A 22,390-nucleotide genomic window follows, 5' to 3' on the forward strand; every position below is an offset into this window, starting at 1 on the left:
GTCTTCCGCGCCAATGAGGGGAGTGTGTGCGTATGCGTGCATGCATGCCAAGCCTCCGGAGGCTCCAGAAGGTGAGGGAACGCAGTCTGGGGCGCGTAGAGGCGCCCCCCCCCACGTCCTGCAGCACCGTTGGTACGTACCCGCAAACTCCGCCCCCTCCCGGTTCCCTGCGCCCCGGCCCGCATGGCTGGCGGAACGCGTCCGGCGGCCGCACCGCGGTCCCGAGCTGCCATGGCCCAGTGGAGGAAGAAGAAGGGGCTCCGGAAGCGCCGGGGCGCGGCCTCTCAGTCCCGCAGCAGCGACTCGGAGGACGGCGAGTTTGAGATTCAGGCAGAAGATGACGCCCGGGCCCAGAAGGTAGTAGCGCTGGGCTTGGACATACGTCAGAGCCCGAGTCCCGGCTCCGCATAGCGTCCCGCGGCCTCAGTCTTCCCAGCTGGGGAGTGGGCACGGCTGAGGGTGGGGAGAGGTCGGCTGGCCGGGGGTCGGGGCAGGACCTCCGGCCTGAGCACGTGTTTCGGTGTCCGACACGCCCAGGGTCCTGACGTCCCGAGCCTCTGTGCTACGGAGGCTGGGGCCTGCGGGCCTTCCGGCCTTCCGGGCCGGCTCTTGGTCTCGCGCTTCTCATTGGCTACTTCCTGGCCAGGGGCGGGTCTCGGTTCCCATTTGTCCAATGAAAAGTGCGGGTGATGAAGCTCAGACTTTGAGAGGGGGATTCTTGGGAGGATGAATTAAGAGAAGGCTGCACCTCTTGGCTTGAGACAGTGACGCCCCCAAACCTCTGGGAAACTAAGTTAAACTTGGGTTTGTAGATAGCTTACAGTGTGCTATCCTCCGTGCTAAGAGTTTTGCAAGCCTTATTATTTAATCCCCACACCAACCCTGTGAGCTAAGTAGTCGCACTCATTTTCCAGAGGAGGAAACAGAAGCCTGGAGGGGTGAAGGAACTTGACCAAGACCTCACAGCTTGTGAGTGGGAGAGCCAGGATTCAAATCCCGGACTGTATGGTTCCAGGCCCTGTGTTATTTCCACTACTGAATGCCAGCTGTATGCAAATGAGGGGGGGTCAGGTATGAGCACCAAGGGGGCAAAAGAGTTGTAGCCCATTATTTCTCACAGCCTTGTGCTTAGCGGGTACCTGGCACAGAGAAGACTCTGGGTAAGTAGATGAATGAGTGGGGCTTTATATGAAGAGAGAGGTCTACACTCCTCTGAGGCAGGGACCCGATGGGGACCTTATTCCACACCATCCGAGTCTCACACAGTAGGTGCTCTGTAAATATGGACCAAGGCACAGCCCTGTGTTCAAGTTCAACCCAACCTTGTACTGGCTGTGGGACATGGGAGAAGTTGCTTAACCTCTCTGTGCCTCAGTTTCCACATGTGTAGAAAGCTGTTGATTATGTATGCCTCAAAAACTGTGGAAAGGATGGAATGACAGTGTTCACACATTCTACTCTACAGTAAATATTGCTGGGGCACCAGTGTGTTCCAGGCACTTTGTTATCATGTGTCTAGAATGGGGGTTGGCAAGGTTGGCAAGCTTTTCCTGTAAAGGACCAGATGGTAAATATTTTGGCTTTGCAGGGCCATATAAGGTCGCTGTCTTCTTTGTTTGACTTTTTACAATCTTTTAAAATTTAAAAACCATTCTTATCTCACAGACTGTACAAGACAGGTGCAGCTCTGACCTAGAGGGTTGGTGGAGGACCATAGAGGGTCTCATAGGAAAGAATATAGACTCCGAAGCCAGGGTTCAAATCCCTTGCTGGCCGTGTGACTTTGGCAGGTCACTTCACCTCTTGTGCTTCAGTTTCCTTCTCTGTAAAAGGGACTAAGTAATAGCACCTACTTCACAGAGTTGTTGTGAGGATTAAGTGGGTTAATTTTTTTTTTAATTATTTTATTTTATTTTGGCTGCATTGGGTCTTTGTAGCTGCGTGCGTGCTTTCTGTAGTTGTGGCGAGCAGGGGCTACTCTGTTGCAGTGCGTGGACTTTTCATTGCAGTGACTTCTCTTGTTGCGGAACACGGGCCCTAGGCGTATGGGCTTCAGTAGTTGTGCCTCGCGGGCTCAGTAGTTGTGGCTCGCGGGCTCTAGAGTGCAGGTTCAGTAGCTGTGGGGCATGGGCTTAGTTGCTCCGCGGCACGTGGGATCTTCCTGGACCAGGGCTCAAACCTGTGTCCCCTGCATTGGCAGGCAGCTTCTTAACCACTGCGCCACCAGCGAAGCCCTAAGTGGGTTAATTTGTATGAATGCTTTGCACAGCACCTGGCTTATAGTAAGTGCCAGGTAAGTTTTAGCCATTATTATTAATTAGTGCTTTTATAAATGTTATTTCTGAGAAGAAAGAGACAGCGCTGTAGTCCAAGAAGACTCCCCAGAGGCGGTGTCTGAGTTTGATTTAGCTGTGCTGGAACAAGTGGGTGGCAGAGACGAGGACAGGAATGAGAGAGACCAGAGCTGGGGAGCGATGATGGATCAGAAAGGGGATTGGGGAGAGGGGAGCTGGGCACATTGGAAGAGTCTAGTATCTCACACATAGTAGATGCTTTGATTGGCTCCCTAAAGTTTTGAGGGCTTTGAATGACAGGCCAGGATGATAATTATGATGATACCACCACCTGGGCACAGTTCTAAGCTTTACACGCATCCATTTAGTCTTCACAACATGCCATGAGGCATATGCTCTTGTCATCCCCATTTTCCCAATGTGGGAACGCAGCTCTGGGAGACGAAGTCCCTGGTCTGAGGTCTCACAGCTGGAAGTGACAGAGTTGGGATTGAAACGCAGGCTGTCTGTCTGCAGAGCCGGCTCTCTGACCCCTCAAAGGAGAGCCCTTTAGCAGAGAAGTCATGTGATCTGGCAGGAGCATCATCACCTTGAATGGGGCAAGGTTGGGGCGGGCACTGGCAACAGGACAGCCCCCTTCCTTGCCCCGAGTGCACTCACTCTACCTGGAATGATGCTGCCTCTCTGTTGCTCCCTCCCAGCTGGGACCCGGCAGACCCCTACCCACCTTCCCCACCTCGGAATGCACCTCGGACGTGGAGCCGGACACACGGGAGATGGTACGAGCCCAGAACAAGAAGAAGAAGAAGTCGGGAGGCTTCCAGTCCATGGGTGGGTGAGCCAGGCATCAGGGGACTTTGTGTGTGGGGAGCAGTGGGGGCTTATGGACTTCCGTGCTCTGCTCTGGACCCAACACTGTGATGGGTTTGGGGGGTTGGAGGCAGCAGATAGTCTCCAAGCCACTCACGGCCTTCTCGTGGGGGCAACGGGCCTGACACGATGAGAGAACAGTTAGGGCCGGACTCAGGGCGATGCTGGTGCAGTAACAGGCTCAGATGTCTGGGGATTGAGCGGCGTGACAGAGCCGCATTTCAGAGCCGAGGGTAAGAGATGAGATAGTTGGGTGCTGTTGGTACACCTGGCCAGCCGGAAGGAAAGCCGGACTCTTTCTTGGCTCTTTACATATCAGTAGCATCTGGAGTGAAGATTGAAACATCAAGGTGAATAGTTGTATAACCTGAAAGGAAAAGAAGCCTAAGTGTGACCTGAGCACTTTTATTTGACTTTTTTTCTATTTAGATGTGTGTATGCCAAAAAAACACTGTAGACTTAAATAAACACTGTACCAGGAATATATTTGCAACTATGGGACAAAGGGCTGATAACCCTAATATACAAAAAGCTTTTACAAATCAAGAAGAAAAAGACAGACACCCAATAGAGAACTGGGCAAAGAAAATAGCTCACAAAAGGAATCTAGACAGCCAAATGTGCTAAAATTCATCAAAATCAAAGGAAAAAGCCAAAACATCTACATGTGGCTATTTTTGGCCTTTCTGAATCTCTAAGATGAAGGATTGACCAAGAAGCAGCTAAAACCATGGTGCTTTCCTGTCTCCAGGCCTCCCACTGTCCTCCCATCTCCACAAGCCCAGGTCACATGGAGGTTCCAAAGGCCTCCTTCTCCCTCGCAGTACCACGTGCTTCAGCTGTCACACCTGTGCCTGCACCCGTCACAGGCCCTGGTCACTTAAGATCCTTTTCTTCCTCTTTCCTTCCTTCCTTCCTTCTTTCTTTCTTCCTTCCTTCCCTCCCTCCCTCACTCCCTCCCTTCCCCCTGCCTTCCTTCCTTCCTTCCTTCCTTTCTTTCTCCCTCCCTCCTTCTCTTTCCTTCTTTCTTTCTTTCTTTCTCTCTCTCTCCCTCCCTCCCTCCCTCCCTCTCTCTCTCTCCCTCTCCCTCCCTTCCTTCCTTCCTTTCTTTCTTTCTGTCTTTCTTTTTCTTTCTCTGTCTCTCTCTCCCTCCCTCCCTCCCTCCCTTCCTTCCATCCTTTCTTTCTTTCAACTTTTTTTTTTTCTTTTGGCCACGCTGCACGGCATGTGGGATCTTAGTTCCCCGCCCAGGGATCGAACCCGTGCCCCCTGCAGTGGAAGCATGGAGCCCTAACCACTGGACCACCGGGGACTTTCCGACACCCTTTTCTTTTAATTATGAAAAATTTCAAGCATATAAAAATTAGAAAACAGTTAGTCTCCACATACCCATCACCAGCTTCAGCAGTTTTAACCACTGGTGTTGTTTTATCCACACCCTACCCACTCATGGCCACCATCCCAGAGAATTCTGAAGCGAATCCCAGGCATCCCCTCCTTCTATCCCGAAATACTTCCCACCTGCCTCCAAGAGAGCAGGACCCTCCTACACCTAAAACAAACACAGTTCCTCAGTATAATCCAAGGTCCCATCAGCGTTCAGACTCCCATTGTCTCATGGCATTAAGAGCTTTCAAATCACAGGAATAAAGACGCAGACGTAGAGAATGAACATGAGGACACGGGGAGGGGGAAGGGTAAGCTGGGACGAAGTGAGAGAGTGGCATGGACTTATATATACTACCAAATGTAAAATAGATAGCTAGTGGGAAGCAGCCACATAGCACAGGGAGATCAGCTCGGTGCTTTGTGACCACCTAGAGGGGTGGGATAGGGAGGGTGGGAGGGAGACGCAAGAGGAGGAGATACAGGGATATATGTATATGTATAGCTGATTCACTTTGTTATACAGCAGAAACTAACACACCATTGTAAAGCAATTGTACTCCAATAAAGATGTTAAAAAAGGGCTTCCCTGGTGGCGCAGTGGTTGAGAGCCCGCCTGCCGATGCAGGGGACACGGGTTCGTGCCCCAGTCCGGAAAGATCCCACATGCCGCAGGGTGGCTGGGCCCGTGAGTCATGGCCGCTGAGCCTGCGCGTCCGGAGCCTGTGCTCCGCAACAGGAGAGGCCACAGCAGTGAGAGGCCCGTGTACCGCAAAAAAAAGAAAAAAAAGATGTTAAAAAAAATTATTAAATGACACTAAAATTTGAATATTCTAAGAAAAAGAAAGATGGGCTTTTTTTTGTGTGTGTGTGTGGTACACAGGCCTCTCACTGCTGTGGCCTCTTCCATTGCGGAGCACAGGCTCCGGACGCTCAGGCTCAGCGGCCATGGCTCACGGGCCCAGCCGCTCCGCGGCATGTGGGATCTTTCTGGACTGGGGCACGAACCCGTGTCCCCTGCATCGGCAGGCGGACTCTCAACCACTGCGCCACCAGGGAAGCCCAGGCTTTTTTTTTTAATGTAAACTTTTGACTTGAATATAACATACTGACAAAAAAATGCACAAATCATAAGTGTCCAGCTGAATGAAGTTTTACAAAGTGAATGCACTTGTGTAACCACTATCCAGATCAAGATAAAGAGCATTACCAACACCCCAGAGTTTCCGTGGCCCTTCCAGTTATTACTGTCCATCAAATGGAACCACTAGTTCAACTTCTGTCACCATAGATTTGTTTTGCCTATATTTGTAACTTTACATAAAATGACTCATTCAGTATGTGACAATTTACGTGTCGCGTGTCTCTTTCAAACTTAGGTTTGTGAAATCTAACCATGTTATTAGCTTTTTCAAACTGTTCAGTTTCATTGATGTATAATATTTCATTTTATGAACATACCACAATTATTTCTCAGCACAGTGAATGGAAGTTCCAGGTGCTAATACCTAAAATTGTGATCTTTCTTCCTTTTAGCTGTTTTGCTGAGCGCATAGTGGAGCTCATTGTGGTTTTCATTTGTATTGATAGTTCTCTAGTGACTAATGATGTTGACCAGCTTTTCATATACTTATTAGCCATTTATACAGCTTCATTTGTAAAATGCTTATTAAGGTGGGTTGTTTTTGGTTTGTTTTGTCCATTAAAATTGTTATGTCAGTGAAAAAAGAAAAGCTTTCAAATCAGAATCCAAATGTGGTTCATACCCCACAATCAGTAGATTTGTTTTCTAAGTCTCAGTTAACCGATCAGCTTTGCTCTATCAGTTTTCTTTTTTTCTTGCTATTTATTTGTTGATGAAACTGTCATTTGTCCTGTGTGGTTTTCTGTCACGTGTCATAGGGGCTCCTCTAGCCCCCTGGCCATTCCCATGTCTTTCCCAGGCTTGAGCTACCCAGTGTTCAAAGGCATCATGAAGAAGGGCTACAAGGTGCCAACACCCATCCAGAGGAAGGTACGGGGCGGGGAAGCTGATGCGGGTCGGGAGGTGGGGATGGCCAACCTGGCCCTCCTGCCTGGCCTCTTGACCTCCACCCCTTGTCCCATCTGTCATATCTGTCGTCCCCTCTTACTCTGGCCGAAGCCCCACGAGCCTGCCCATTTCACAGGTGGAGAAAGTCAGGCACGGCAGAGCAGAGGTTCGACCCTGTGCCTCTTTGCCACTTAAGCTGCCCACTGCTGAGTCCCTGCCCGGGCAACTTGCAGGCACCCCATCATCACCTGGGTCTCATCTTTGTTGTCCTCAGACATTTAGCCAAGAGGGAGATAACGTTTCTCTGGGATCCTGAGGAGGGTGACTAGATGGGGAGATAGAGTCTGGCTTAACCTGAAGAAGGTTGTTTCAACAGTAGAAAGAGTTGGGGGTAACAGGCTGCTCATCCCCGGAGGTGTGCAAACAGGCTTTAGCAAGAGTGGGATCAGGGCTGGGGGACAGGCCCCATCCCTTTCGCTGAGATGCTCTGGTTTGCCCACTCCCTGCACACTTGAAGCTCTGGATCATGTGGTGCTTGGGTGCAGGAGCTGACCCCTCCCCTCCCCCGCTCATTCCCCTGCAGACCATCCCAGTGATCCTGGATGGCAAGGATGTGGTAGCCATGGCCCGGACAGGCAGTGGTAAGACGGCCTGCTTCCTCATCCCCATGTTCGAGAGGCTCAAGACCCGCAGCGCCCAGACCGGGGCCCGCGCCCTCATCCTCTCACCCACCCGAGAGCTGGCCCTGCAGACCATGAAGTTCACCAAGGAGGTATGTCCGGGCGCAGGGACAGGGTGGCTGGGCTGAGCTGGGACCAGTCAGTGAGGCCCGAGTGGGCTGAGTCAGCTCCCATCGTTGGCTCTCAATCTCTCTCTTTCTTTCTCTCCACAGCTGGGCAAGTTCACTGGCCTCAAGACTGCCCTGATACTGGGCGGGGACAAGTAAGAGCCCCCTCGGTGCCCTGTGCAGTGGTCCCCCAAAGCAAACGTGCCCCGTGCCTCCCCATCAGATGGACTGAGCTTGCGCTGCTCATTAATAACAGCAACTTCTCTGCACATTCTTAAAGCACCAACAAGGGGAAATATACAGTAAAATACCGAAAGGAATTTCACACACAAAACTCTGACACAGGTTCTGATGCTTCTAAAAGAGAGCTGGTAGTGCACTGGGTCACCCAAATGGGTCACTTAGTTGTGTATGTTTTAATATGCTTGCTTTGGGGCTATTTAAAGTGGAATGCACACAGATGGAGGACGTTTGTAATAGCTCAAATCTGCAGAATACTATATTTTTCCTGATGTGCTTGCCCCATCCTTCTAAGGTAGCAGGCACCACACCTGTTTTACAGATGAGCTAACTGAGGAAGTGATGGGCTCAGAGAGCCGCACAGTGGTCTGGTAGTAGAGCTAAGATTAGAACCCCTGCGCCCCGCCCCACAGTTTCTCCCTCAAAGCGCAGCCCCTTCCTCATTCTTTTCTCAGAATATCACTGTCACCAGTCGCTTTTGATTCTCACTGAGAGTGTTTTGTTTTTCAGTGCTCTTTTGCCTACATTATAATTTATTATCTCTATTGTTATGACTGTCAGAAATACCTCCATAAGCTGGACCTGGCCCAGAATTCTGACTCCTGGTTCCTACAGGTGTCCCAGGGGTGTTTTCAGAGGAGAACTAAAGTTAGGGATGTGTGCTCAAACGGTTTGGGAACAAGGACACAGATCCAGGAAACCGGCTTCTAGGTGGAGCTAGCAGTTCCAGGGTTAGTTGCTAGGTGGTGGTGTGGGTCAAAGTGCGAACGGAGTGAATGAGATGGGTTCCGTGGCTGAGTCTATCTTTGGAGAACTTTGTTGTTATCAGTCCTTTTGTGTGTTTGAACTTGTAGTTCTTGTCAGGGCAATGCTTTTGCCTAGTAGCTCAGCAATAGCTTTTCCCCATTTCTGAGCCTGGGGTCAAGGTGTGGGACTCAGCTGAGCATTTGGAGATGGGAAGGGAGAGAGACAAAAGAGACCTGTTCTATCAAGCTAACACCTCTTCTTCTTCCTAGGATGGAAGACCAATTTGCAGCCCTGCACGAAAATCCCGACATGTGAGTGTGTGGATTGGGGATGATGCTCTGGGGTCCCTTCCCAGATGGCCAGGGTCTGGGGAGTGAGAGGAGGGCTATGCTGGTGCCCTGGCCCTGGGTGACCTGGCTTGCACAATCACTTCCAGAATCATTGCTACCCCTGGGCGCTTGGTGCATGTGGCTGTGGAGATGAACCTAAAGCTGCAGAGCGTGGAATATGTGGTATTTGATGAGGCTGACAGGTAAGGCTGCAGGTGCATCCCCGGGCACTTGTGTCAGGGTTGGCCAGGAGGAAGGGCTCTGCCAGAAGAGACCTATGCAGTCAAGATCAAAGCAGCGTTTCCCCAAAGAGGGCCATAGACTGTAGGCAGTGCCAGAGCTGATGGGGCTCCCTGGACCAACAGTTTTTTTCTTTTGTATTACTTTTAGGAATATTGAAAAGAATAGTAAAACAACAAACACATGATTTGAAAGAGATAAAAGATAGCACAAGGTTGAAAGCACAGACTGGAGCCAGACAGGTGGGATCAAATCCCAGCTCTGTGAACTTGGGTAAATCCCTGAGGGTCTGCGGGCCTTGGTGGCCTCACCTACAAAGTGGGGATAAAATAGCATGTACCTCACAGGGCTGCCGTGAGGACTAAAGGGGTTGATATTTTATAAAGTGCTTAGAACCATGCCTGGCCCAGAGTGAGGGCTGCTGTCATTTATTTCAACATGAATTTGTAAGAAACATAACTGAGACCAGACCTAAGACTTCAAGGTCATTATTGCTTAGGATGAGGTTGTTGAATAGCGAAAAAGTGAGCTGAGTTTAGGAAGCACTTGTCCACGTAACAGAAAGTGTGATGGGGGCAAGGATGACAGGTTTGGAACTCATTGGAATGGAAGCCCCTCTCCTGACCCTGTGCTGCCCTCTGCCCTCCCAGGCTCTTTGAAATGGGGTTCGCAGAGCAGCTGCAGGAAATCATTGCCCGCCTCCCTGGGGGCCACCAGACTGTCCTGTTCTCTGCCACGCTGCCCAAGCTGCTGGTGGAGTTCGCCCGGGCTGGTGAGGGAGCCACAGGAGTGGGGCCGGGGGCTGGGACGCGTGTCGGCGCCTGGGAGGGGCTTGTCCCTCAGCGACTCCCCCTCCCATCCTCCTCTCTTGCCCACTTCAGGCCTCATGGAGCCCGTGCTCATCCGGCTAGACGTGGACTCCAAACTCAACGAGCAGCTTAAGGTGAGGCTCCACCCGTGCCCCTTCCCGGCCCATGGCCTGGACCCCGTGAGCCAACCGAGTGACCCTTCTCCCTGCAGACCTCCTTCTTCCTCGTGCGGGAGGATGCCAAGGCTGCTGTGCTGCTCCACCTGCTGCGCAGCCTGGTGCGGCCCCAGGACCAGACAGTGGTATTTGTGGCCACCAAGCACCACGCGGAGTATCTCAGTGAGGTGAGCTGGGGGAGGCCCACACCTGCCCCGGGCCTGGGGACCAGCACGGACTGCATCACCACGTCTGAGCTGCGGTTCCATGCTCAGCCACCAGAGAGCAGCACCAGAGCAGGGCTGAGGCCTGGCCAGCGCTCTGTGCTTTTTTATTCTGTTAAGTTTTTCTTTTAAAAAATTTCAGACATGTAAACAGCATAATGAGCTCTCGGGTACTCAGTTATCAACTTACATCCAGTCTTGATTCATCTAATATTCCCCATTCCATGCAGGGTGTTTTGAAGTGTATCCCAGCCGTCCTGTCATTTTTCTGTAGATATTTAGTGTCCCATGTGTTTCACGTTTTTCAATTGAGGAATAGCCTGCACGCTGTAACCTGTGTAAAGTGCCTTGATCTTACATGAGCAGCTCGATGAGCTTTTCCACACGTGTATATCTGTGACCCTCCTGGGAAGAGGTCCACGAACCCCCAAGGCTGCCAGGGCCCCTCCTGAGTCAATGCGGCCGCCTTGGGTCAACCACACCTGAGTTCTGTTATCTGAGGACACAGTTCACTGGGTTTCACTTATATGACACACATTTACCGGTGCTTCCTCTGTGTAGCTGCTGGGGTCACTGATGAATAAAACCAAAGTAGTAGTTTTTAAAGAGCAGTTAACACTTTCACGGTGCTTCCTGTTTTCCGGGCCCTCTTCTCAGCACTGTATGTGTATTGGCTCATTTAATTCTCATAACAAAGCTACAGAGAGGCAACTGTTATTCTCCCTGTTCTACCGACAAGGAAAGTGAAGGCACAGAGAGGTTAGGGAACTTGGGCAAGGTCACAAAGCCTGTTAGTGGCAGAGGCAGGATGAGACTTGTGTCTTGGGGCGGCACTTGCAGCCTCCCTGAGGGAGACCTCTGCACGTGCCATCTTTTTTTAACATTCAGACAACCCTGCAGAGGTGAGAGGTGATATGAGCCCCATTTATACTGATGAAGACCAAACCGAGGTCACCCAGCTGAGCTGGGGTTTATATTGAGGGCGCCTGACTCCAGAGCCCGTGGTCTTACTGCCATGTCATGGCGCCCACTGCCACGGCCCAGCCTCCTGTCCTCTCCCCTGTCCGTCTCCTCCTCACCCCTTTCCCTCCCTCTGGTCTTCACTCTGGGCAGCTGCTGACGACCCAGCGGGTGAGCTGCGCCCACATCTACAGTGCCCTGGACCAGACGGCCCGCAAGATCAACCTGGCCAAGTTCATGCACGGCAAGTGCTCGGCCCTCATCGTGACTGACCTGGCAGCCCGGGGCCTGGACATCCCACTGCTGGACAACGTCATCAACTACAGCTTCCCCGCCAAGGGCAAGCTCTTCTTGCACCGCGTGGGTAAGGAGCCTGTGGCTGCACTGGGCACCGGGGAGGGTCCCAGCGGGAGCTGAGGGCACAGGGCTCAACTCCTGCCACTGCAGGTGGGGAACTGAGGCCCAGGGAGGGCACCAGTAAATCGGAGTCTCTGGGGAGCGTGGCCCAGGCCCGCTCTAGTGGGCAGCCCTAGACTCTAAGGAGGGGATGCTCCCGCTTTCTGGGTTCCCCAGGCTGGTGCTTAGCTTTCCCATCAGGAACTTGATGACGCGGCCCCTCCTCCCCACAGTCGTCTCCCTACAGCTCGCTCTTTCTAGCTCCTCTCCTGGGAGCAGCCTTTAAACAGCATCCCGACCCCCCTCTGCCTCCTGCTCCATCAACTGCAGACAGTCTCCTGTCTCCTGACTCCCGGCCTTGTCCCGTCAGCCTGTCGGGCCCCACCTTCCCCTCAGCCCACCCAGGCCAGCTCACTCCATTTAATTTTTCAGTTATAAAAGTAAGGCCCGCACGTAGTAGGAAAATTTGAAAGTGGAGCAAAGCACCGAGAAGGCAGGAAGTCACCCTCCCCTCACTGGTGATGTGACGGCCACAGGTGCTCACCCAGCACTCCTGGTGGGCCCTGGTCCACGTGTTCTACTTGCTCCACTGGTCTTCACAACAACCCTGTGCAGTGGGTATCAGCAGCGTCAGCTCCATTTTACAGATGAGGAAACCAAAGCAGGGAGGTTATGAACTGGTCAGGTGTCTCAGACGTAGCAAAGTGGGGCCACTGGCATTCTTTTCTTCAATTGTGGTGAAATATACATAACATACAATTACCATTTTTACCACTTACAGGTGTAAGTTCAGTGGCATTTAGTACATTCATACTAATGTGCAACCATCACCCAGCTTCCACCTCTAGAACATTTTCGTCTTGACAAACTGAAACCCTGGACCCATTAAACTCATTCCCTCTTCCACCTCCCCCAGCCCCTGGTAACCACCAGTCTACTTTCTTTGTCTTTTTTTAACTCATAAATGCGCGTGCCATGTTCATAAATACAAGTAAGTTAAATAAGTGCGTGTGAGAGAAGCATCTGGCGGGCAAGTTCCTTGGAATTGTTCTGCGTATGACTGAACATCGTCAAATGAGTAAATTCTGGCTGCCCACAGTGGGCTGGCGGTGGGCAGACCTTCGGGGTGCGAGGGAGGCCTCCACCTGGGTCTCCAGCCTCTTCTCCCTGTTGGCAGCTGCATGCTGTGCCCTCAATTCTGTTGCTTTGGGAGGGCTGGCCCTGCACATCCCCTGAGGCGTCCTCAGAACCCCCAAAGGGAATTTCTCATGTGCCGCGTGACCAGCAGTGTGAATCGGACTACCGCAAACGAATCTTCCGAATGTGGTGACACTTGGTTTCTGCAAGATGCAGAAACAAGCCAAAGCGTAATGCTATTCATGGACTGACTTACCACAAAATTAGAATCACCCTGGACATTCTTCTTGCCTCTGTATACATCATGCATGTTTTTCATTCACCATTTAAGCATCATTCTATAACAGGGGTCAGCAAATTGTTTCTGTAAAGGGCCAGATGGTAAATATTTTAGGCTTTGGAACCATTTAGTCTCTTAGAGATCTCAGCCCTGGGAGCATGAAAGCAGCCACAGGCAATATGTAAATGAAGGAGCACAGCCGTGTGCCAATAAAACTTTATTTACACAGACAGGCTTGGGGGGGGGGCTGGATTTGGCCAGGGGCCACAGCTCGCAACTCCTTTCCTCAGCTGTGTAATTCCCACCATGTGGTCATCAGTTAATTAACTAACGCTCTGTCCTTAAGTCTTTAAGTGGTTTCCATTTGGGGGCTGTTCTGGGCAGAGCTGGAGTAGGTGTCCTGTGGGTGAATCTTTGCACCCTGGGTTATTTCTGTGGGTAAAAATCCCCCAAAGTGGGGCTGCTGAAACTTGTGATGCTGATAAAGAGCAGTGTCTTGCCTCTATTCCTGCCAGCCTCCCAGAGCACCATGTGGGCTCACGTACTCTCAGGCAGGTAGCCCTGGTGACTGTCACTGCCTTGCCCTCTTTTTGTAGGTGGGACACTGCTCAAGGAGGTGGGGCTGTGGCCTGGCTTGCACCTTTAGGGTCTGGCACGTGGGACTCGTGCTGGGCTGTGGGGTCCTTTGCCTTTGCTCCCGCTTGACTACCTTCTCCCGCAGGCCGTGTGGCCCGGGCTGGCCGAAGCGGCACGGCCTACTCCTTGGTGGCCCCAGATGAGGTCCCCTACCTACTGGACCTGCACCTGTTCCTGGGCCGTGCCCTGACCCTCGCCCGTCCCCACGAGGAGCTCTCCGGTGAGTGGAGGCTGGGGAGGGGCTGGGGTCCCCCCTGGAGTTTATGGTATGGATGGGGGTTGGAGGTGGGCCAAGCTGTCCTGGCTTGGGAACTTGACCCCAGGGGAAGATCCCTGTTGTTTTTTTTTAATTTATTTATTTTATTCATTTATTTTTGGCTGCATTGTGTCTTTGTTGCTGTGCATGCAGGCTTTCTCTAGTTGCGGTGAGCGGGGGCTACTCTTCGTTGCGGTGCGCGGCCTTCTTATTGCGGTGCGCGGCCTTCTTATTGCGGTGGCTTCTCTTGTTGCAGAGCATGGGCTCTAGGCGTGTGGGCTTCAGGAGTTGTGGCTGGCGGTTTCTGGAGCGCAGGCTCTGGTTGTGGCACACGGGCTTAGTTGCTCCGTGGCACGTGGGATCTTCCTGGACCAGGGCTCGAACCCGTGTCCCCTGCATTGGCAGGCGGATTCTTTTATTTATTTATTTATTTATTTGCGGTACGCGGGCCTCTCACTGTTGTGGCCTCTCCTGCTGCGGAGCACAGGCTCTGGATGCATAGGCTCAGCGGCCATGGCTCACGGGCCCAGCCGCTCTGCGGCACGTGGGATCTTCCCAGACCGGGGCACGAACCCGTGTCCCCTGCATCGGCAGGTGGGCTCTCAACCACTGCACCACCAGAGAAGCCCAAGATTCCTGTAATTTAAAGTCAGTAAAGAGCCAGATAGTAAATATCTTAGGCCCTGCAGATCACATGATCTGTGGCAGCTCCTCACCCGTGCCCTTGTAGTGCAAAATTAGTCACAGACAACACAGAAATGAGTAGATGGGGCCATGTTCCATAAAACTGTACTTGTAAAAACAGTAGGAGCTGCTCGGCAAGTGATGGTTTCTGTTGTGGGGATTATTTTATAATTCAGGACCCAGAGTGGGGCTGGGGAGGGGAGGTGGGGCCCTGGGCAGGTGGCTGGGCCAGAAGGCCTCTGACCAGGCCTCTGACCGAGCTCCTGGCGGGGAGGCAGGGGCGGGCGGCGGGGACGGCGTACTGGGCCGGGTGCCGCAGGGCGTGGTGGACGATGAGGACTGCGGTCTGCGGACCAGCCTGGAGACGTCGCTGGAGCTTCGGGGCCTGGGCCGCGTGGCCGACAACGCCCAGCAGCAGTATGTGCGCTCACGGCCGGCGCCGTCACCCGAGTCCATCAAGAGGGCCAAGGAGCTGGACCTCTCGGGCCTGGGCCTGCACCCCCTCTTCAGTGAGTCCCTGCGTCGGGCGGGCGGGGGCTGGCGGCAGGCCCCGTGGAGCCCACTGCAGCTTCACGTGTCCCTCCGTCCCCCCCAGGCTCGTGCTTCCAGGAGGAGGAGCTGCAGCAGCTGCGGCTGGTGGACAGCATCAGGAACTACCGCTCCCGGGCGGTGAGTGCGGGGCCTCGGGGCTCCGGTTGAGCTCCTGACCCCCTGCAGGTCCCCAGCAGGGATTTTCTCAACCCGCGGCTCTGGCCGTGTCAGCACCTCTGTAGCCACCCCTTGTTCTGGAACCATCCCTGCTGGTCCACAGCAGGTTTCCCACCCCTTCCATACAGTTGGGTAGACTGAGGCTCACAGAGGGCAATGACACACCCTAGGCTGTCAGAGGCCTGAGGAGCTGGCTTTCGATAGCCTCTCCTCTCCTCCTGATTCCCATCAGGTGCCCCATCTTGTGCCTCTGGGAGGTGTACCCAAAAGCAGGAAAGGCCTGCCAGCCAGCGTCAGGAAAAAGGGGCTGGAGCCTGTTGTGGTTAAGGGCACTGGTTTTGGAGCCAATGAACCTGGGTTGAAATCCCAAATCTGGTTTGTCCCAGCTGTGTGACCTTAGGCAGGCTACTCGCCTTCTCTGGGCCTCCCTTTGTAATTGTGAAAAGCAGGTAACTAGTGTAAGGGAATTGGGAGGAATGCTGGAGAGAGCACACCAAGCTGGGGAGGGTAGAGTTGGGGGAGAAGCGGCCAGTGGGTGAAGGCCTTGGGTGTCCCCTCCACAGACCATCTTTGAGATCAACGCTTCCAGCCGGGACCTGAGCAGCCAGGTGATGCGTGCCAAGCGGCAGAAGGATCGTAAATGCATCGCCAGCTTCCGGCAGAAGCGGCAGGAGCAGCAGGAGGGCCCGGCCATCCCAGCCCTGAGCCTCCCAGCACCGCAGGAGGAGCAGCCTGAGAAGGAGGAGGCGGCAGGAGACAGTGTGGAGGTGCAGGCCCCACCCTGGGGACCCTGGCGTCTGGCCTGGGGCTGGGGGAGCAGTGGGTCAAGTCCCAGCAGCCCATGGGGCAGACCTCAGGGCTCTGAGCAGTCACTGGGGGTGGATGCAGTGATTCCAGTCCCATCTCCGACACTTGTGGAAATCAGTGACCCAGCCTCAGCCTCCCCATCTGCGGAATGGGATCATAGTCTCGTCCACCATTCCTTGCCTGAAGCCCTGGGGGCCAGATGTGATTCGGGATTCAGAATCTTTACGGTGGGTCCACTGTGTATGATGTAACACCCTCAGCAGGGTCTGGGGTGTCACGGTCGTCAAATGCATCAGTTTCCACAGTGAGACCCACACCGAGAGGATGGACAAAGCCTCTTTTCAGCTCAGGTCAGCTTTTGCCTGAATCTCAGGAAAGTTTGTTTTCAGAATGTTGTGGACTAGGGCTTTGCAGCCAAGTGACTGTGGTACCCGCTCCTGGGTCCGCTGGGCAGATTCAGGATGGTACGTGGAGGATTCCCACAAGCCTAGGTAGCCCTGTCATTGTCATCATCATCGCCTTGCCTCAGCCTGGGGTCCGGCAGGTGGGAAGGGGCAGAGCCGGGACTGTTGGTGGCAGTGGGGGCATGACGCAGGCAGGGTCAGGCACTGGGTCTTCATGGCGAAAAGCAGGGCTGGGGGGCCAGAGTGTCCCGTTCGCCTGGTGGGTAGGGCCCTGGGCCTGCTTGTCTTATGTTTGATTTGGACAGAGGGTACAGTAGGCAAAAAAATGCACTTGAAAACCCCTGGACTAGTCCACGTCATAGAGAGCAAGTCCAGACCCAGAGAGGGACAGGGCCTTGCCTTGGTCAGATGACCTGGGGGACCAAGCTGGGACTGGAACGTGGTGGGTCTCATCCTAGTTGGCACCCTGCCCTCCCCCACTCCCACCTGTCCTGCCTCTGCTGGTGCTTGAGGCAGGGGTTGTTGTGCTGCATCTGCAGATGAGGAAACGGAGGGTCTCAATGGCAACACCAAGCTTTCAAAGTCCCAGCAGCCCCTGACCCTCAACCATAGCTGGGCTGGTGGGTGGGGAGGCCAGTCCACTCCCTGGGGCCTACAGGTGACACTGGGCCCCGGTCCACCAGGACCTCTTCACAGAGGTTGTGGGCCGGAAGCGGCAGCAGCCAGGACCCGACCGAGGAGCCAAGAGGCGGAGGGAGGAGGCCCGGCAGCGGGACCAGGTGTTCTACATCCCCTACCGGCCCAAGGACTTTGACAGCGAGCGGGGGTGAGTGGCCGCTGGTCCCAGGTGGGGCAGGCGGGCCTGATGGGCCCCCCTCCCAACCCCATGGTATCTCCCAACCCTCCATCTGCAGCCTGAGCATCGGTGGGGACGGGGGTGCCTTCGAGCAGCAGGTGGCTGGCGCTGTCTTGGACCTGATGGGGGATGAAGGCCAGAGCCTGACCAAGGGCCAGCAGCAGCTCAAGTGGTGAGTGAGCCAGTGGGCACACCTCTTCCATGCCCACCTGTCTGCCGCTTGGTCCCCACAAAAGGCGACCCCCTCCTATCCTAACTCCTGTTTGATCCCCTAGAGCAGTAATTATGACATCCTCACCCCTCATTTGGTCCTCAGCACAGATTGTGACGCCCACCCTGTCCTGCCCCCATGTGGTCATACACAACAGGGATCTTGACCCCATCTGTCCTTTTCGGGGGCTAGTCTTGCTAGACAGGGGCTCATGACCCAGTTTGCCCATTTGGACTCTGGTTCTGGAGAAGTGATGTGGCTCAACCCATGGTCACAGAGCCAGGAGGCGGCCAGGTGGGGGTTGGGAACCCTCCAGGGTCCCTTGTCCCTGACCCAGGCCCCCAGGTTGGAGCTAATCCCCTGACTGCCACACTGCCTTTTGAGACCTGGGCTGCCAGGGAGTGGTGAGGAGGGCCAGGGAACGGGCCTTTATGGGGCACCTGCTGCCTGCCAGACGCCCGGCACGCTGCTTTCCTTGAATCCTCCAACAACCCAATAAGAGGGTCGGGGGAAACAGGCCCGGAGGGGAAGCGGGCCACCTCCCTCCACAGCACACCTCCCAACTCTTCCCACAGGGACCGGAAGAAGAAGCGGTTTGTGGGACAGTCGGGACAGGAGGACAAGAAAAAGATCAAGACGGAGAGTGGCCGCTACATCAGCAGCTCCTATAAGAGGGACCTGTATCCTGGAGGGGGGTGGGGGGCAGAGGGGGTGGAGCCAAGCGCCTTCTATATCCACATCTATTGTGGGTGGGGGGCGGGGTCAGGAAGGGGCGTGGTCTGGCTCCTCAACCACCCCAGCTCCTACAGGTGGGGGCTAGAGGGGGGGCGGGGTTGAGCGGATTCAGCCACCAGACCCCCTATAGGTAAGGCCTGTATCCTCTGGGGCGTGGGCGGGGGGGCCCTGCTCCCAGCCCATGGTTGTCTAGGGCATCTTTCTCTGGATGCTGCACGCAGCCTCCTTAATGCAGCCTCCCAGCTACCAAAAGTGGAAACAGAAGCAGAAAATTGATGATCGTGACTCAGAAGAAGAAGGGACATTTGAACGGCGTGGCCCAGAGCGAAGAGGTGGTAAGCGCGGCCGAGGGCAAGGTGAGAGCCGGGGTAGGATCGTCCTTAAAACGCAGGTTGCCAGGTAGCACATTTGGTCATCTTGGGGGCTTGGTCCTCTTGATCTGGCCTGGGTCCCTCAGTGGGTGACACGCTAAGGTGGGATTTGAACTCAGCTCTGCTGCAGGAGCTTGTGCTCAGTGACCTCGGCTTGGGCCGGCTGCCCCGCGTGCCAGGACCTCGGTCAGCCCCTCAGGGCAGAGGAGCACCTTGGGAGTGGTGACACTCGTGACTCTGAAGGGAGGAGACTGGAGCCTGGGCCCCGTCCCACTGCAGCCCCACCTTTGGGGCCAAGCTTGCTGTCAGAGAGGGGCTCCCGCTTGCTGTCTGGGGCCAGGCTGCGTGCTGGAGCCTCGCCGCACGTGGCCTGGGGGCGAGAAGACCGAGAATGCCCGGCTTTCAGGCCAGGAAACAAGTCGCAGTGACTGGCCCTGGGTCCCCCGCCTGCCTGCTGCCTCCCCTGGCCACCCCCGCCAGGGTTGGGGAGCTTGAACCTGTCCTGGGCCTCTTTCCGCTGGGCCCTGGCCCTGCTTGTCTCCCCCGAGCCCGCAGGGCTGCTCACTGCCTCTTCAGCATCCGAGTCTGTGTCCTTCAGCCTGGGGACGCTGTCTGTCACGGCTTCAGGTGGCCCTCTGCTCTGCCTCTCCCAGGGCCTCCTCTGTTCTCTGCACGTTCCCCCTGTCCTCGTTGACATTTCCTCTGACGGTGGATACCTCTTCTGTTTCTCCCTGTTTCTGTCTTGGATTTTCTCCGACACATCCTCTCTCTGTTGTTCTATAGGTGTCTTTCTCTCCAGGTCTCTGTTTCTCTTTTTGCCTCTGACTCTGTGTCCCTGTCCATCTCTCTGTCTCTTTCTTTGTCTCTGTTTCTCCCCATCTGTCTCTGTCTTTCTGTATCTCTCTCCATCTCTCTCATTGTTCCTGTTCCTTTCTCTCCGCACACACGCACACGCACACACATGTGCGCACGCACACTCCCAGTCTCTGTCTCTCCTCCTCTCTTTGTCTTTCTGTGGGCGTGTCCCTGCCTCCCCCAGACCCCCTCATCCCTCAGTCCTCAGCTCCCAGTTTTATCTGGAGTGAAGCCGGCTGCCGCTGTGGGCTTGCTGGACCCGGGGTGGTGAGGGTGGCCTGTGAGCTTCGGGAAAAAGCAGCTGTTCTCCCCCTGTGCTTTGTCCTCACTGTGGGGGGGGGGGGTCCCTGTCAGGTGGCCTGGCCCCTGTGGAGACATCTGGGGCCGCCTTAATGGCCATCTGTGTGGGAGCCCTGCAAGGCCACTGCTGTGGGAGGGGAGGAGCTGGGTGAGACAAGTGAGTACAGAAGAGGAGGGGCCAGGCCTTAGTGGGGAGCCAGGGGCTGCGGGGGAGACCTGCCCGCCCAGAGAGCCGGGAGGTGGCGGGCAGGGCCACCAACCACTGCTGCTGCTGCTGGTGCCGCTTTGCTGGGTGACCTTGGATAAGTCCCTTCCCCTCGCTGGCCTTCTCTGATTTCTCTCCTGCCAGAGGGAAGTTAAGCTACAGCCTGTTTTCATCTAACAAGCCTAGAGCATGTAGTCCAGAGAGACAGGGTTTAGAGTCTGTCTGGGTCCCCAGTGCCTGGCATAGAGGAGGCACTGAAAAGCCTTTGTTGAATGATTTATGATTGTAATAGTTACACTTAGGAGGCCATACTGTGGGCTAGGCCTTGTTCTGAACCCTGCACACATAGTAACCCATTTACTCCACATTAGGACTTATGAGGTAGGTGCTCTTATTCGTAATTCATAGGAGAGGAAACTGAGGCACAGAGAAGTAGTTTGCCCAAGGTCCAAGAGGTCACAGCTGGGACTTGATCCCTGGCAGTTTGGGCTAGAGGGTCCACGCTATTGCCCATTACAGTAGACTACTTAAGCTTTATTAAGCACTTACCATCTGCCACATGTTGGGGCCACAGCAGTGAACACAGAACGAGAGCGGGGACGGGAGCATCCCGGAGGCTTCTGGGAGGAGGAGACATTGGGAGTCGACCCAAAGCCTGAACTCCCTGAATCTCCATCCTGGCAGGTGCATCCCAGCCCCGCACCCCTGGTGCCCCCACAGGCCGCGTGCGCTCAGAGCTCAAGACCAAGCAGCAGATCCTGAAGCAGCGGTGCCGAGCCCAGAAGCTGCGCTTCCTGCAGCGTGGAGGCCTCAAGCAGCTCTCTGCCCGCAACCGGCGCCGCGCCCGGGAGCTGCAGCAGGGCGCCTTCGGCCGGGGCGCCCACTCCAAGAAGGGCAAGATGAGGAAGAGCCTGTAAGGAAGGTGATACAGCCCCATGGTTCCTCACCTGGTCCAAGCGTGGACACATAAGCAATGTTCCCCGTGTACCACTGTGTGCCTGGCCCTGAGCTGGATGCTGGGGGGCTCCCTGCAGAAGCCGTGGTCCGTGCAAAGGAATGCTTGCTATACGGCCGCAAAGGGGCAGCAGCTGCCTCTGCCTAAGACAGGGCATGTTTGAGCAGGGTGTTGAAGGGTTCATAGGAGTTTGCCAGCAAGGCCAGGCAGGCCACGATCTGAGTTGGCAACTCGGCTGCTGCTGCTGTGTTCTGGATTCAGAAGTGGTGGCCACGTGGGTGTGAGCCCTGAGTGCCTGAGGCCTAGTGATGTATTTTTAATGTAATAAACCTTTATTGAGCGCCTCCAGTGGACCAGGAGCATTGAGTTGGAAGGGACAGACCCGGGTACTAGAGTCCCAGCTAGTGTGCAGATGAGCCGAGAGCATGTGGGCAAGTCCTGAGTGGGTTCTGCTGGAATCTCCATTTTGCAGATGAGGAAAGTCAGGCTCAGAGGGTGGGTCGGTTGCTCAGATGGGAACACCCCAAAGCTGGCAGTCGGTCCCCTTCCTCCCACCAGGACAGGCTTGCAGCTGGGACTGGACGGTGGGAGGGAGACACGTAGAGTCTGGGGGCAGAGGGTGCAGTGCGCTTCCTGGATGTGAAGGAGTTCACACTACCCCCACACACCCAGAGGTCAAAACCTGTCCTGGCCTCTGTCCTGCTTTAAGCCCTGTTCTCCTCAGCCCCTGTTGGGGGTCCTGGGAAGGTCAAGGGCAGCCTCCGGTGGCTGGACTCTCCGAATGGCCATCACTCAGCGCAGTCCACGACGGAGGAGCCTTTGTGAGCAAGCGCCCAGGATTGGGTGTCTGCCGTGTGGCCCTCTTCTGGTCCTCCTGTATTTTACTTTACTTACCAAACACTCACCTAAAATTTACCAGAAATTTTGCACCAGGCCCCATTCCAAGCATCTGACAAACATCAGCTTGTTTAAATACCCCCAACTGGGGACCTCCCTGGTGGCGCAGTGGTTAAGAATCCGCCTGCCAATGCAGGGGACATGGGTTTGATCCCTGGTCCAGGGAGATCCCACATGCCGCAGAGCAACTGAGCCCGTGAGCCACAGCTACTGAAGCTCCTGCACCTAGAGCCCGTGCTCCACAACAAGAGAAGCCACTGCAATGAGAAGCCTGCATACCGCAATGAAGAGTAGCCCCTGCTCGCCACAACTAGAGAAAGCCTGTGCAGCAACAAAGACCCAATGCAGCCAGAAGTAAATAAGTAAATAAATTTATTAAGAGGAAAAAAATCCCCCATCTGCCCTGGGTGGGAGGACCAGGTCCCAGGTCCCATGGTGGATGTGGGATTGGTGCCCTCCATGTAGCCCACATTCATTTAGTATTTGCTGTGTGCTCCTCATGCCCTCCCCACCGCAATCTGAGCGGGCACAGCCCTCCTGTCTTTCTGGTGAGAGCCACTCAGCCTGTACCCCGCAGGAATTGTGTACCTCCTGGGGGCCCCTCCCCCACTGCTCACCTGGGTC

At 54.8% G+C, this 22,390-nt stretch overlaps 1 protein-coding gene across 2 annotated transcripts; it reads left to right on the forward strand.

Annotated features, from left to right (window-relative positions):
• Positions 1-183: 183 nt before the first annotated feature.
• DDX54 (DEAD-box helicase 54) lies at positions 184-21,206 on the forward strand (the record flags this gene model as incomplete). Of its 2 annotated transcripts, none has more annotated exons than XM_082852970.1 (20): positions 184-357; positions 2,996-3,125; positions 6,494-6,564; positions 7,166-7,354; positions 7,475-7,524; positions 8,626-8,667; positions 8,793-8,888; positions 9,576-9,697; positions 9,807-9,868; positions 9,946-10,077; positions 11,227-11,437; positions 13,608-13,742; positions 14,741-14,971; positions 15,058-15,131; positions 15,734-15,937; positions 17,065-17,207; positions 17,296-17,409; positions 18,024-18,128; positions 18,427-18,539; positions 20,599-21,206. In XM_082852970.1, 20 exons carry the CDS (start codon positions 184-186, stop codon positions 20,829-20,831), a joined length of 2,631 nt encoding a protein of 876 aa, XP_082709096.1. In that variant the 3' UTR covers positions 20,832-21,206. The 2 variants fall into 2 exon arrangements, with proteins under 2 accessions (XP_082709096.1, XP_082709097.1); XM_082852971.1 differs by having other exon boundaries at positions 18,427-18,518.
• Positions 21,207-22,390: the final 1,184 nt, after the last annotated feature.

This window comes from Leucopleurus acutus (genome assembly GCF_964270905.1).
Source record: "Leucopleurus acutus genome assembly, chromosome: 13".
In the NCBI taxonomy this organism is placed as follows: domain Eukaryota; kingdom Metazoa; phylum Chordata; class Mammalia; order Artiodactyla; family Delphinidae; genus Leucopleurus; species Leucopleurus acutus.